Here is a 14,963-nt window from a genome sequence, read left to right as displayed (position 1 = left end):
ATTCTTGCATTGAGGGAGTGATGTACCCTATCCTTAAACTGATTTCCCCTGGCCTTTGTATGTCATCATGGAACCCTAGAAAATGATGACCACTCTGGTTTGCTCTGAAATCCTTTTGAATTAAGAACTTTTATTTTCAATGGCAGTTTCCAGTACTGGCCAGAGTCTATTATATAGAGAATATAGTTATGAAAGAGAGACATGCTAATTTCCTCTCTGAACAACCATATAGTTGAATAATGAAGATAAAACAGATACTAAGTAACTAAGATGCATGTTAGAAGATGGTGATAATGATATCCTGTGTGATGCCTGTGTTTTATGTGTAAACACTTTACATTATATACTCATTTAATCTTCACAGTAACCCTTTTACTCGCTGCCATCAGGTCGATTCTGACTCATAGCAACCCTATAGGATAAGGTAGAACTGTCCCTGTGGGCATAAAAAGTTTCGTCCTTCTCCTATGGAGAGGTTGGTGGTTTCGAACTGCTGTCTTATTAGTTGTCTAGTCTCTCTGTGCCTCACCTGAAATTAGACAACTAGTAAGTCTCGCTTCCAGAATAGTGTTTATATGAGTACTGCCTCTCATATCAACTGTCATGATGGAGGTAAACTAAGAAAATACTTATTAACCATATTTTTAAAAACTAGATATGAAAGGGGAAGAAAAACCACCAAATTATTAATGAATACAATGATTGTACAAAGAAATTCTGTATTATATAGTAAAAAGGAATTATTGCTATCTGAATTCTGATGAGATCCTCAATAGACTATTTATTATTTAAATGAGCCAAGCAATAAAAAGTCATATTGTAACGTATAGACGTCAGCTTGGATTTACCAAGATGGGCTTAGTTTAGTGTTTTTCAAACCAATGGTCACAACCCTTTAGTGAGTTATGAAATCAATTTAGCTAGTCCAGCCAACATTTTAAAAAGAGAAAGAAAAAGAACAGAATAAATACCTAATATTGATGCACATATCACATGGGGTTTCTTTTTTTTTAAAGCAACTTTTGTTCCTGTTTCATATTGGTCCATGATGTAAACTAAACTACTTATTGCGGATCATGCCAAAAAGCTTATTAGCCACCAGCCTTACTGATTTATCCAAATGATAACACAAGTACATACTGCTTTCTAAAAAGATTTCAGGGCTTCCCTAAAGTTCCTACATAATTAAATTAGGAACAGCTATGAAATGAGGAGTGGTTTTCTCAAGAAAATCCACACAAGTTGCTTAATAGACAAATCTGATCTGTGGGCCCAGTCTCAAAAACATTTTGAATACAGCTTCCTGTCAGAGCCCAAGAAATTTATAAATACACTAAGTATAATTAATCAACTATAAGCAGATATAAATACTAGCAACAAAAATATCTGGAATCTGGAAGGAAATCTTTCACAGAATAGAAGCTAAATAAAAGGGATAGTTCTCCTTTCTCTCGAGATGTGAGACTCAATATATAAACAGTTCTTACGAGCTACAGGCTAAAAGACAAAATGAACTGTGGATATTTCTGAATAAAACCTTTGAGAGAAAAGTGATGCATTTTTCTGGAAATATCTTAAGTCAAATGTGGCAAGAGAGAAAGAAAACATTACTCTTAAATATGAAAGAAGAAAATAATTAACAATCTACAATCTATCAAGGGGCCACGAGGGGTGGGGGCGGGGGAAGAGGAGCTGATCCCAAGGGCTCAATGGAAAGTAAATTTCTAGAAAAAAATAATGGAATATATGTATGAAGATGTCGGATACAATTGATGTATGGATTGCAACAAGAGTTGTAAGATCCTCCAATAAAATGATTAAAAATGAATAAATAAAAATTAAATTAAAAACATATATATATGAAAGAGAAACTAATGAAGTGAAATATTTTGGACAGAACTTAGACTTAAAGGAAGGGCAGAGCAAACCACTTTTCAAAATCTTCTCTTTAAGCAAAAACAAGGGGTGAGGGGGTGAACGAGGAAAGAGATAGTGTAAAGCAACTACCTTCCTCTTTCCTGGGCAGAAATCATTTTCATTGTTGCTCTTACGGTCCGCATGTACCTGGAGAGAGGGTTTATTAGGGGTATTCTGGCATAGGCTAGATATATCCTAGAGCAGCAGTTCTCAACCTGTGGGTCACGACCCCTTTGGGGGTCGAACGACCCTTTCACAGGGGTCACCTGATTCATAACAGTAGAAAAATTATAGTGATGAAGTAGCAATGAAAATAATTTTATGGTTGGGGGGCTTACCACAACATGAGAAACCATATTAAAGGGTTACGGCATTAGGAAGGTTGAGAACCACTGCCTTGGGGAGGGGGGGCATGTTATGATGGAGAACAGCTATCTGGACTAGATTAATATTTTTTAATTTTTGAGAAGAGGCCTAAAGATCCTCTAAAGTATGAGAATGAGAGAGATGGAGGGAGAGAAGAGGGCGAGGTAGAGCTACTGATGCTGAAAGCCTCCAAGCCTGTTTCATTCACAGCAGATTTGTTGCATGTTTTAAATACTGAGATTTCATTAGACTTTATGTGGGAAAAAAATTCTGCTGCTAAGGAAAAATTTGGAAACTACTCAACCACATCAAGGGTTCCTAAACCTGGCTGTTCAAAAGAGTTACTGACAGTTTTTCAAACAACAAATTTCTGGCCATACTAAAATAGCAATTCCCCAAAGGATTCTTGGGCAGCTAGCCTAAAGTTAGTCCATAGTGTTGGACAATCACTGAACTAGACGACCTCTGCTTCCCTGAGCATCTATGACGAACAGAACTTAAACCATTGGGCAGGAATCTTGGGGGAAGAGCAGATGGTAGCAGATAGAAAAGAGAGCACAGACAGCCACACTGTGATAGTCCACTGAGGACAGCAGAAACAAATATATAAATCTGGGAGGCAAAAAGCTTGCCTGAGATTGAAGTTTCTCTGGAGGTTTAACTGTCTGGTAAAAGGGCTTATTTTATTTCACAATCAGCAGTAATTGCCTTTATGATGATAGTAGTCAAAATTTACATATAAATACTTGTGAATATATAGATTCACAAATATATATTTATTTGTTAAACAATTTGCTGAATTTTTTCCATTACTTTGAAGCCCTCTCATCCATTTATTCATTTATATATATATGAAAATAAATATATGTGAACACTTAAACATATTTATGAATGAATGAATGAATGACAGGGCTTCATTATTTTGAATTTATATATATAAATGAATAAAGGAGGGGTCTTCAAAATAATGGGAAAACTCCATTATCTTTTTAAAAAAATCATTTTATTGGACGTTAGTACAACTCTTATCACAATCCATACATGCATCCATTGTGTCAAGCACATTTGTACATTTGTTTCCCTCATCATTCTCAAAACATTTGCTTTCTACTTGAGCCCTTGGTATCAGCTCCTCATTTTTTCCCCTACTCCATTATCTTTTCATTCTGTTTTCCACACTGCTTAAAAAAAAATCCTTTTATTGGGGGCTCTTACAGCTCTTATAACATTCCATACGTCAATTGTATCAGTCACATTTGTGCACACATTGCCACCATCATTTTCTAAATATTTACTTTCTATGTGAGCCCTTGGTATCAGCTCCTCTTTCCCCCACCATGACCCCTTGATAAATTATAAATTATTATTGTTTTCATATCTTATACCAACTACTGTCTCCCTTCACTCATATTTCTGCTGTCCATCCTGCTCGGGGGGAAATTATGCATCAATCATTGAGATTGGTTCCTCCTTCCTCCACGCCTCCCCCCACTTTCCCCCTAACCCCCTGGTATTGCTACTCCTATTTCTGTTTCTGAGGGGGTTATCTGACCTGGACTCTGTGTGTCATGCGCTCTTATCTGTATCAATGTACATGCTCCAGTCTAGTCAGGACTGAGAGGCAGGACTGGAGTCATCATAGTGGGGGGTGAGGAAGCCTCAAAGAACCAGAGGAATATTGTGTGTTTCATGGGTGCTATACTATGCTCTGGTTGACTCATCCATTCCTTGTGACCCTTCTGTGAGGGGATATCCCCTTGTCTACAGATGGGTTTTGGGTCTCTGCTCTGACCTTCCTCATTCTCAACAATGTGTTTTGTTTTGTTTTGTTTTGATTGGGGTCTTCTGGTGGCTGTTACCTGATTCCATCGACACCTCAAGATCGCACAGGCTGGTGTGCTTCTTCCATGTGGGTTTGTTGTTTCTCTGTTAGATGGCCGCTTGTTTAACTTCAAGCCTTTAAGACCCCAGACGTTATCTCTTTTGATAGCTGGATACCATCAGCTTTCTTCGCCACATTTGCTTATGCACCCATTTTGTCTTCAGCAATCATGATGGGAGGGTGAGCATCATAGAATGCCAGATTGTTAGAACAAAGTGTTCTTGAATTGAGGGAGGGGCTTGAGCAGACGCCCAAAGTCTGTGCCAGTATGAGGTCTAGTCCCTTGCTCTTTCTTTATCCTTTTTTGGTTTGCTTCTGTATGGATATGGCATGCTGGCTCTTCTCCCCAACCTGTAGATTTAGTGTGGTCCTTTATAGCACATACTTAAAGGTGGTGGGGGTGGGGTCATTTTGGTTCTGATTGGGGCATGCCCTTGTAGACCTCTCTGTGCATGAATTGCTCCATGTGGTTCCTTGCCCTCAAGGCTTGGCACGCCGTGGTGGGGTCTGCACTCACACTCCCATTTCTTCCACAGACTTTTTGAAGCACCTTCACATACATATAATATTCATATACTTTACATATACACCCACATATTGTTTCCTATAATGACATGAATTTCGTAAAACGAAATGTAGAATGCCATTTCTCGTCAGTGGCTTTATAAAATACCTAACACTTTGGCTTTAGATTCAAGGTAACAATAAATCTTGTCTGCACACTACACATGTACATCTGGCCTACATAACTTCAATCTTCTTTTCATAAATCTCCTAGGAGAACTTTTATTTTAGGCAGACTGTCCTATTTACTGTCTCCTAAAAATGCCTCTGCCTCATCTGTTTGAGTGTTATGACCTTCTACGCATCTAACTCAAAATCTAACTCACTGTCAACAGGTCGATGCCAGCTCAAATTGAACCTACAGGACAGGGAAGAGCGGCCCCTGTGGGTTTCTGAGATTGTAACTCTTTATGGGAGTAGAGCACCCTGTCTTTCTCCTGTTCTATCCATCTAGAATGCCCTTATTCCAGCTTTACATATCCAAACCATTCTTTAACACATATTTACATGCCTGTCACTGTGCTATGTACTGGAGACAATAGAAATAAGACATACTCAGTTCCTAGTCTCAGCTATCCCACCCCCCAATCCCCAAGAAATCTTTCTGACTATCCAAACACAGGTGTCCTTCCAACTTTGAGGAATTCTTGTAAGATATATAATCTATAACACTCAATGGACCCTTAGGATTTGAAGTGGGCACTGAAAACACATTTGCTGTTTAACAAGTACTTGTAAAAATGAGGAGCTGATGCCAGGGGCTTAGGTGGAGAGCAAATGTTTTGAGAATGATGAGGGCAATGAATGTACTTTACACAATTGATGTATGTATGAATTGTGATGAGTTGTATGAGCCCCTAATAAAACCATTAAAACAAAACAAAACAAAAAAACAAGTACTTGTAAAAGAGGGAAAGGCCTGTGGAGTAGGTGGAGTCCTCACCTAGAGATGCATCCACCAGTGATGCTCTGGCCAACTGGTATCAGAAGTGAGCAGGGAGGGCTCATAGAACCCAAAGCTGAGAAAAGCACCTACAGACCTTGCTTTCCCAAGACTATTTGCAAAGGGAATCTAAATGAAAAGTGATTAAGTCATGATGAGGTGCCTAAAGTTTTGGGAACTTTACAATATTTCTATAAAATGAGAAGAAACAGCTGCAAACATTCATCGTTAATAAGAACACAATATGTATTAGGTGAAAATCTAAGAACATTGGAAGTTATAAAAAATGAAATTGAACACTTTAAGATACATATTCTAGGTGCTGTTGTTGTTAGTGGCATCTAGTTATTTCTAATTCCTGGGGACCCAAGCACAACAGAGTGAAACACTGGCCAGTCTGTTCCAACTTTACAACTGATAAGTGTGAGCACATTGCTGCAACCACTATGTCAATCCAGCTTGATGAGTGTCTTTTGCTGACCTTTTATTTTACCAAGAATGATGTCCCTATCCAGGGACTAGTCCCTCTTAAAAACACGTCCAAAGTGAGACAAAGTCTAGTCATCCTTGTTTTAAAGGAACATTCTGACTGGACTTCTAAGGCAGATTTGTTTGCTCTTCTGATAATATATGGTCTATTTAACATTTTTGCCAATACTATAAAAACTAATGCATCAATTCTTCTGGTTCACTGTCCAGATTTCAAGGAGCCCTGGTGGTCTAGTGGCTTATGATTAGCTCTGCTAACTGTTAAGATCTGCAGTCCGAAACCACCAGGCACTCCACAAGCGAAAGAGAGGCATCGGTTCCTGTAAAGAGTTAGTCTCAGACATATGAAAGGGGCAAATCTACTCTGTCCTATAGGGTCACTATGAATTGGAATTGACCTGATGGCAGTGGATCTGGTTTTGTGAGTTTAGTAAAGCTTTCACAAGCTATAAGGTGACTGAAAACACATGGCTTCGGACAGGTGCATCTGAGTTCTCAAAGTGATATCTTTGCCTCCTAGCACTTTAAAGGATTTTTTGCAGGAGATTTGTCCAATGCAAGGAGTCCTGGTGGTGTAGTGGTTATGTGTTGACCTGAGTTCCTCAAGGTCAGCAGTTTGAAACCATCAACTGCTCTGCAGTACAAAGATGAGGCTTTCTACTCCTATAAGCAGCTATGGTCTCAGAAACCCACCAGGCAGTTCTACCCTGTCTTATAGGGTCATAATAAGTCAATCTGACTCAATAGCAGTTGAGTTTTTGTTCTTGCCCAATGTAATATGTCATTTGATTTCTTGACTGCCGCTTCCATGGGCATTGATTGTGGATCCAAGCAAGATGAAATCCTTGACAACTTCAAAATAGTCTCTGTTTATCATGAAGTTGTCTATTGGTCCAGTTGTGAGGATTTTGGTTTCCTTTACACTGAGTTGTAATCCATACTGAAGGCTGCAATCCTTGATGTTCATCACTTAGTATTTCAAGTTCTCTTTGCTATCAGGAAACAAGGTTGTGTTATCTGTGTATGGCAGGTTGTTAATGAGCTTCTCTCCCATACTAATGCCATGTTCTGCTTCATATAGCCCAGCTTCTCAGATTATTTGCTCACCATGCAGATTGAATAAGTATGATGAAAAGATACAATCCTGACACACACCTTTCCTGATTTAAAACTATACAGTCACCATTGATCTGAACAACTGCCTCTTGGTCAGGGACAAGGTCCCTTTGGGCACAATGAAGTGTTCTTGAGCCCCCATTCATCACAAGGTTATCCATAGTTTATTATGATCAGCAGAGTCTAATGCCTTTGAATAACCACAGAAGTACATTTTTTTCTGTTTTTTTTGTGAGCTGAAATGGGCTGGTGTTGCCATTTTGAATCAGACAACCATACTCTGGCAGCAATAACAAATTGAAGAGGGACGGTGCCATCTTCATTGCCAAAGGGATAGTTCAAGATCTATCCTGATTTCAAACACTGTCATGATAGGTTATCCATACATTTATAAGAAAGGTCAGTTACTATGACTATTATTCAAACTTACAGACAACCATTAACCCCAGCAACAAGAAATGAAGATGTTTTTGGATTTTTCTTAATCGTTTTATTAGGGCTCATACAATTTTATCACAATCCATCCATACATCAATTGTGTAAAGCACATTTGTACATTCATTGCCCTCATCATTAATCAAGATGTTTTTTTAACCAACAATTGCAACCTGAAATTGAGCATACACACAATCAAGATGCATTTATAATTTTTGGTGACTGGAATATGAAAGTTGGAAACAAAGACAAAGGATAAACAGTGGGAAAATATGACCTTGGTGAAAGAATTGAAACTGTTTATGGTATGATCAAATTTTACAAGCAATTTCTTCATCATAAGTGTCCTTTTTTAATAATATAACTGGAAAATATACATGTGTACTTCACTAGATGAAATAGACAGGAATCAAATTGACTACAGCTGTGGAAAGAGATGAAAGACTAGCTCTACATCAACAGTCAGAACAAAATGAGGAGTTGACTGTGGAACAGACAACCAATAGTTCATATGAACATTCACGGTGAAGCTGAAGAAAATGAAAATTAGTCCACAAAAGCAAAAATGACTGAATATATCCTAACTAAATTTTAGTGAAGTCATCTCAGGAATAGATTTGATGCACTGAACTTTAATGATCAAAGACTAGATGACTTGTGGATGACATTAGGGATAGCATACACAAAGAAAGCAAATGGTCATTAAAAAGACAGGAAAGAAAAAAAAAAAGGCCAAAACAGATATTAGAAGAGACTCTGAAACCTGCTCTTGAACACAGATTATGTAACTAAAATGACTGGAAGAAAAGTTGAAGTAAAAAAGCTAAATGGAAGATTTCAAAGGGAAGCTCGATAAGACAAAATAAAGCACTGAAATGAAATGTCCAAAGACCTGGAATTAGAAAGCCAACAAGGAAGAGCATGCTTGACATTTCTCAAGTTAAAAGAACTGAAAAAAAATCAAATCTTCAGTTGAAATATTAAAGGATTCTGTGGGCAAAATATTGAATGATATGGGGAACATAAAAAAAAGATAGAAGGAATACACAGAGCCACTGTGCCAAAAAAGAATTGGCCAACATTCAAGCATATAATCTAGAAGTAATGGTCCTGAAGAAAGCAGTACAGGCTGGTTTGAAGGCACTGGCAAAAAACAAGGCTCCAGAAATTGATGGATAGAATGCCAATTGAGATGCATGAATAAATGAAGGGAGGTGGGGGCACACATTCATCTATGACAATGAATCTGAAAGACAATCTGGCTATTCCAAAGAAAGGTGATCCTACAGAATGATGATACTATCTAGTAATGTAATTAATATCACATTCAAGTAAAATTTTGTTGAAGATCATTTAAAAATGGTTGTAGTAGTACACCAAAGCAAAACCACCAGAAGTTCAAGCTGGATTCAGAAGACAACTTGTAATGATGTTATTATTAATGAAAGCTAGATCTTGGCTAAAAGCATAGACTACCAGAAAATTGTCTACTGTGTTTTACTGACTGTGCAAAAGCATTAGACTCTGAGGATCATAACAAACTATAGATAACTTTGTGAAAAATGAAAGTTCAAGAACACTTAACTGTGTTCATGGGGAACTTGTACATAGATCAAAAGGCAGCTGCTCAGACAGAGGAGTGGGTCACTGCACAGTTTTAAATCAGGAAAGGTGTGAGGATTGTATTACACCATACTATTTAATCTGTCTGGTGAGCAAATAATCTGAGAAACTGAACTATGTAAAGCAGAAAATGGCATCATGAATTGGAGGGAAGTTCATTAACAACCTGACATGCACAGATGACACAATCTTGTTTCCTAAAGCAAAGAGGACTTAATGAAGATTGCAGCCTGCAATATGGATTACAATTCAAGGTAAAGAAGACCAAAATCCTCACAACTGGACCAATAGAGAACATGATAAACAGAGAACATTTTAAAGTTGTCAAGAATTTTATCTTGCTTAAATTCACAATCAATACCCATGGAAGCAGCAGTCAAGAAAACCAATGATGTACTGCACTGGGCCGCAAAGGAGTCCTTTAAAATGGCATAAAGCAAAAATGTCACTTTGAGGACTAAGGTGCACCTGTCCCCAGTCATGGTATTTTCAATCCCTTCATTGTGAAATGTGAGTGGTCTGGAAGAAAGAAGCCCAGGCTAGTTTGAAGGCACCGACAAAAACCAAGGCTCCATTTATTTCAAAGCTGGGCAGTGAATTAAAAGAGTGAAGAAGAATCGATGCATTTGAATAATGGTGTTGGCAAAGAATATTAAACAGACCATATACTACCAGAAAGACAAACAAAACTGTCTTGGAAGAAGTATAGTCAGTATACTCCACAGAAGCAAGGATGGTGAGATTCTGTCTCACATATTTGGACATGTTTTTAGGAGGGACCAATCCCTGGGGGAGGACATCATGCATGGTAAATTAGATCAGCAGAAAAAAAGACACTCGTCAAGATTAATTAACTCAGTAGCTAAAACAAGGGGCTCAAACAGCAATGGTTGTGAAGACCAGGTAGTGTTTCATTGTGTTGTATACAGTATGACTGTGAATTGGAACTAAATCACCTGTACCTAAGAACAACCACATATTTTAGTTAATCAGTCTCACAAGTCCTTTTCTGGAATGAAATGAAAATAACGCCAACAGCAATGTTTTATATAGCTAAAAAGTTCACTCACCACATGTTGTGTTCAAATACTTTGTTTGGGTCGGTTAAAATCCTAGATCCAAGAGGAACTGCTGGGTTACAACCACTTTTGTATCTGTTCGGCCCCTTTCCTATCCTTAGACAGGAAACAGACTGTCTCCAAATCGCATTCATCCTAACCAGTACCTAGGAAGTTACAAATAGTTGTTAATTAGTCAATAGAGATTAAACACTGCAACACATCCCTAATAGCAAAAACTGATCTGAAAGTCTTATAACCTTAGAGAAAACACAAACATTGAATTTAAAAAGATGAAAGATGGGCATCTTTCCTCTTTGCATGCTAAGAGAAATGAAAAGAACATCTGAGTGTGTGACACTGGATTTGTTTATAAGCCAAACAGAATTTTGCTTTTGGGAGTATATGCACATAAGCCATAGCATAAAGGGCCTTGGTGCCATGGTTAAATGTTCAGCTGCAAACCAAAAGTTTGGTGGTTCAAACCGCCAAATGGCTTTGCTGCAGAAAGATAGGTAGTCTGCAGTCTACATTTTAAAATTATAATCTTGAAAACTGTATGGGGCAGGGCTACTCTGTCCTACAGAATTGCTGTGCATCAGAACAGACACAACGGCAGTGGGTTTCATTTGTATTTCTTTTCTTTGCTTTTGTTTTTTTTTAACCAAAGTACTAAGTCCAATAACTGGATACTGGATATTAAAAATAACTTTTAAAAAGGCATTTTATTATTTTGTTTTGGGAATTCTAGACAAATTTCTAGGGAATATTTTTTTAACCACAGGACCAAAAACCCAACAGTTAGTAGTAGTGTACGAAAGTAACTGAATCTCATTCCCTGTAGCAAAATCTGATCTAAAGGTTTTACAGCCTTAGAGAAAACACAAATATTGAAATTTTAAAAATGAAGCATAGGCATTACAGTTTCTTCCCTGACGTATTTTTAGGCCAAGAGAAGGGAAAGGAATATTTGATTATGTGACATGGGCTACGCTTATAAGTCACAGTCAATTTTGCTTTTTTGAGTATGTGTACATGCCCAAAGCATAAGGGTCCCTGGTAGTGCAATGGTTAAATGCTCAGCTGTTATACTGTTACACTGAGAATCTTCATTTTAGCAACCTACACACACACATTTTTAAGCATAGTCAGTAATACAGAAACAGAATAGATGTTCCTGTAAGATGCATGCTGAAATCCTACTCAAGAGAATTGCCAATTGATTAGCACAAACCCCTGCCTGTTTCTAGAAGAACAACTTAAGTATTTAAAGATTTGTAATCTAATTATGCACTGGTAAATACATCACTGTAAAATCTTTATATAAATGTATCCAAAAGAAGCTCTACAGATTTAAAAAATCCACTGGTACACTGCTTAGCATTTCACCCCCACTCAGTTAGTTGTTCATGACAGCTGAGTTCGGCCTAATGCTGTAAGCTGTCAGGTAGAAACAGATGCAAAAAGGTGTGTGTACATAATATGCATTACACACTATTGGAAGTGCTATTCGGCATAAAAATGGCATGTATTGTACACCCCTTGACTACTGAAAGTCAATGACTTTTAAGACTATGAAATCCAAAATGAACTGTAGAATGTCAAAAAACATTTCCTTGCTCTCGAAAACATTAAATTCAGGACTTACTGAAAAAAGAAAAAAGGCTTAGTTATACACACCATAAAGACTATAATGGTTCCATTCAAATGTGACTAACAGTGATGAGAAATGAAGCATTCAATAGCTAATGCAGATGCTCCTGTTTCTTGTTTGTTTTCCTTCTCCACTTAATACAAGCTTTTGGAGGAAGCAAATGAAATGAAATGCTCCGCCTACCATTACCTTCACCCTGATGTGCCTTTGTTCTCTTCCCCTGCCAGTGTTCCACATACAACTAGCAAAACCCTACCTGCACAATTATTTTTAGAGCTCTCTCTCTGCATTCAATATTATTCATAAAATCTTCTGTATGCTGAAGAGTAGAAACTGATTATACCTAGAAAGAGAGGCAATTTACACTCAAATGTGTACAAGGATGTAAATGTTTTCCACCCAGGAAAGTTAAATCAAAATTGAAATTCAAATCTTCAAATAAACTATATATATGCAGGAGGAAGAAAGAAAAGAAAGGAGTGGGAGGAAGCAAGAGTTTGTCTTACTAGCAATGACTGAGAATCTTTGTAGATGGTCAGAGACAAAATGGTCAGAAGCAGATGCAATATTATGCAATTCACGAAAATGTCAGAGAAGTGTGTGCCCTGCAGACTGTTAGTCCCTAGAGAGTGTGGGGCCTCCATGTTTGGCAATTTCCCTCGTTAGAAAGCCACTGCTAGAATTAACCACACAAACATCTTTATTTCATTTATTTATTGCCTGTAATGCTCACAAACAGCCTGACAACTACTATGCAATCTTTCCTTACATAAACATGTAATAAATGTATAGATTATCATATATAATATAAATACATAATAAAATTATATAAATGCTTTCTCAACAAAATTGCAAGCTTCCAAGGGCAGCATCAAGCTGCTTATGAATTATCTGACTGATTACACAAAAATGAAGCTTGGCAGACATAACTTTAATGGGGAGTTATTTATTTCACACTCTTCATGGTGACTCCTAGAATCCTTGTCATATGGGAAAGAAAGTGACAGAAGAGTGGGACATACAAGCAGCTCTCCAATTACATTGATTACAATCATTAATAAGTATGAGCTTTATATTATGACGACCATGTTAGCTTAATGTTGACCATGCTCTACTTTATGATGGAAAAGGGCGAAAAGGGCAGTCAACTCCACATCGAATTCTGGTCAAGAACCCTAATCTCTGCTACCCTTCTCTCTCTAGGGCAAAGTGGGTTCACTGAAGAGATTAATAAAACTGGTAAACCCCTAGCAAGATCCTGATTTGAAGACAAATTTAACTGAGATACTGTTTGCATAACAAAACTGTGTGAATAAGAAGCATATTTTATGTGAACTAGCAGAAAGAGGTATAGCTAAAAATATTCAATTCACCCAAAAGAAGGCAGGAACGCAAGAACAGAGGAAGTAAAAACAGATGGAATAAATAGATACCAAATATCAAGATGGAATATTTAAACTCAACCACACTAATAGTTGAGAGTCCACGGGTGTTACAAAAGGTTAACCACGCAACTACTAGCTGGAAGAGTGGTTCAAACCCACTCAGAGGCACCTTGGAAGACAGGCCCGGCAATCTGCTTTCAGAAGGTCTCAGGAACCTGTAGATTAGTTCTACTCAGCACAAATGGGGTCACTGTGAGCTGGAATCCACCGAAGGCAACTTACAACAACAGCAGCTTATCAATAATTACATTAAATGTAAACAGACACCAATTTAAAAGGTGTAAATTATCAGTTTGCATAAAAAAGCAAGATCCAGCCATAACTATGCATAAAAGAAGCATTTTAAATATAAAAACACAAATAGATTGAAAAATGTTAAAAGAAACATCATGGAAAGATATACACAAGAAAGCTGGTGGAACTCTATCAGATAATGTAAACTAAGAAAAATGTTATTACAGAGGTAGCAAGGGACATTTCATAATAAGAATCAATTAATTAACAGGGCTTAACAATCCTACGTGTGCAAGTACTTACTAACAGACGTTCAAAACACATGAAACAAAAATGGACAGAACTTTGTAGAGAAATAAATTCTTAGCAACAAGAAATTATTTTAAAAATCATTGAGGATATAGAAGAGTTGAACATTATGAACAGTTCAACTTAATTGATACAGAAAGAACAATATATCTAATAGCAGAATACACTTTCTTTTTCAAGGGAACATGAAATAGACCATATGCAGGGCTATAAAAGAAAAGTTAGCAAATTACAAATGATAGCAATATTACATACTAATGTAGTCGTTGAAGCAGTTGTTATTATTAACTTCCTCTATCTCTGGTAATACAGATAGTCACCAAATTTGACATACTCAGTTAATGACAAACCACAATTATGACCATCAGTGTATCTAAAGCATTGCATCTCCCTGGGAGAAAGATATGGGAAAATGCTTACAGGGAATATGGGGAAAATTGATGAGTTATATGAATACAGTCCAGATATCTGATCAGGATAATATGATGGAAGACATCAACAGAAAAACCATTCATATGGCAAGAAATCTATTTTTAGAACTTAATATTGCTGATGTGGTATAGGTCATAGATAATGAAGAAAGACCTTATGGATTTTTGAAAAGAGAAATAATGAGAAAAGAAGTTATAGAAAAAATTTATACTGAAAGGATTAGCTGGGATTTTTTTCTAAACTAAAACAGGGGCTTCAGTTGCTTAAAAACATGGACCCAAATATCAATCACTTTGCTATAGCTGACAGGTAGATTTGGAAAGCAGTGAGCTGTCACCACGAAGTATAGGAACCTAAACAGAAAAGGACAATGCAGACAACTCTCACTAATTTTCTAACGAAAAATGTCATCTACATTGGCAGGAATGATCCAGTTGATCCAGAACTGTCCACAAGTAGAATTATCACTGCAACTGAAAAATTCCAACATCACTCT

General features: G+C 37.2%; 1 protein-coding gene across 1 annotated transcript in view; it reads right to left on the bottom strand.

Annotated features, from left to right (window-relative positions):
- METTL8 (methyltransferase 8, methylcytidine) overlaps nt 1-14,963 on the bottom strand; it is a 141,312-nt gene that overhangs the window by 83,733 nt on the left and 42,616 nt on the right. The window contains exon 3 of the mRNA XM_004718092.4: nt 10,406-10,560. Coding sequence (XP_004718149.2) covers nt 10,406-10,548 — 143 coding nt within the window. The 5' untranslated portion in view covers nt 10,549-10,560. The remainder of the gene's footprint in view (nt 1-10,405; nt 10,561-14,963) is intronic.

This window comes from Echinops telfairi, unplaced genomic scaffold (genome assembly GCF_000313985.2).
Source record: "Echinops telfairi isolate 266 unplaced genomic scaffold, ASM31398v2 ScPeMD7_4;HRSCAF=17, whole genome shotgun sequence".
Taxonomy (NCBI): Eukaryota; Metazoa; Chordata; class Mammalia; order Afrosoricida; family Tenrecidae; genus Echinops; species Echinops telfairi.
The sequence above is the reverse complement of the archived record's forward strand: the minus strand, read 5'-3'. Positions and strand labels throughout refer to the sequence as shown.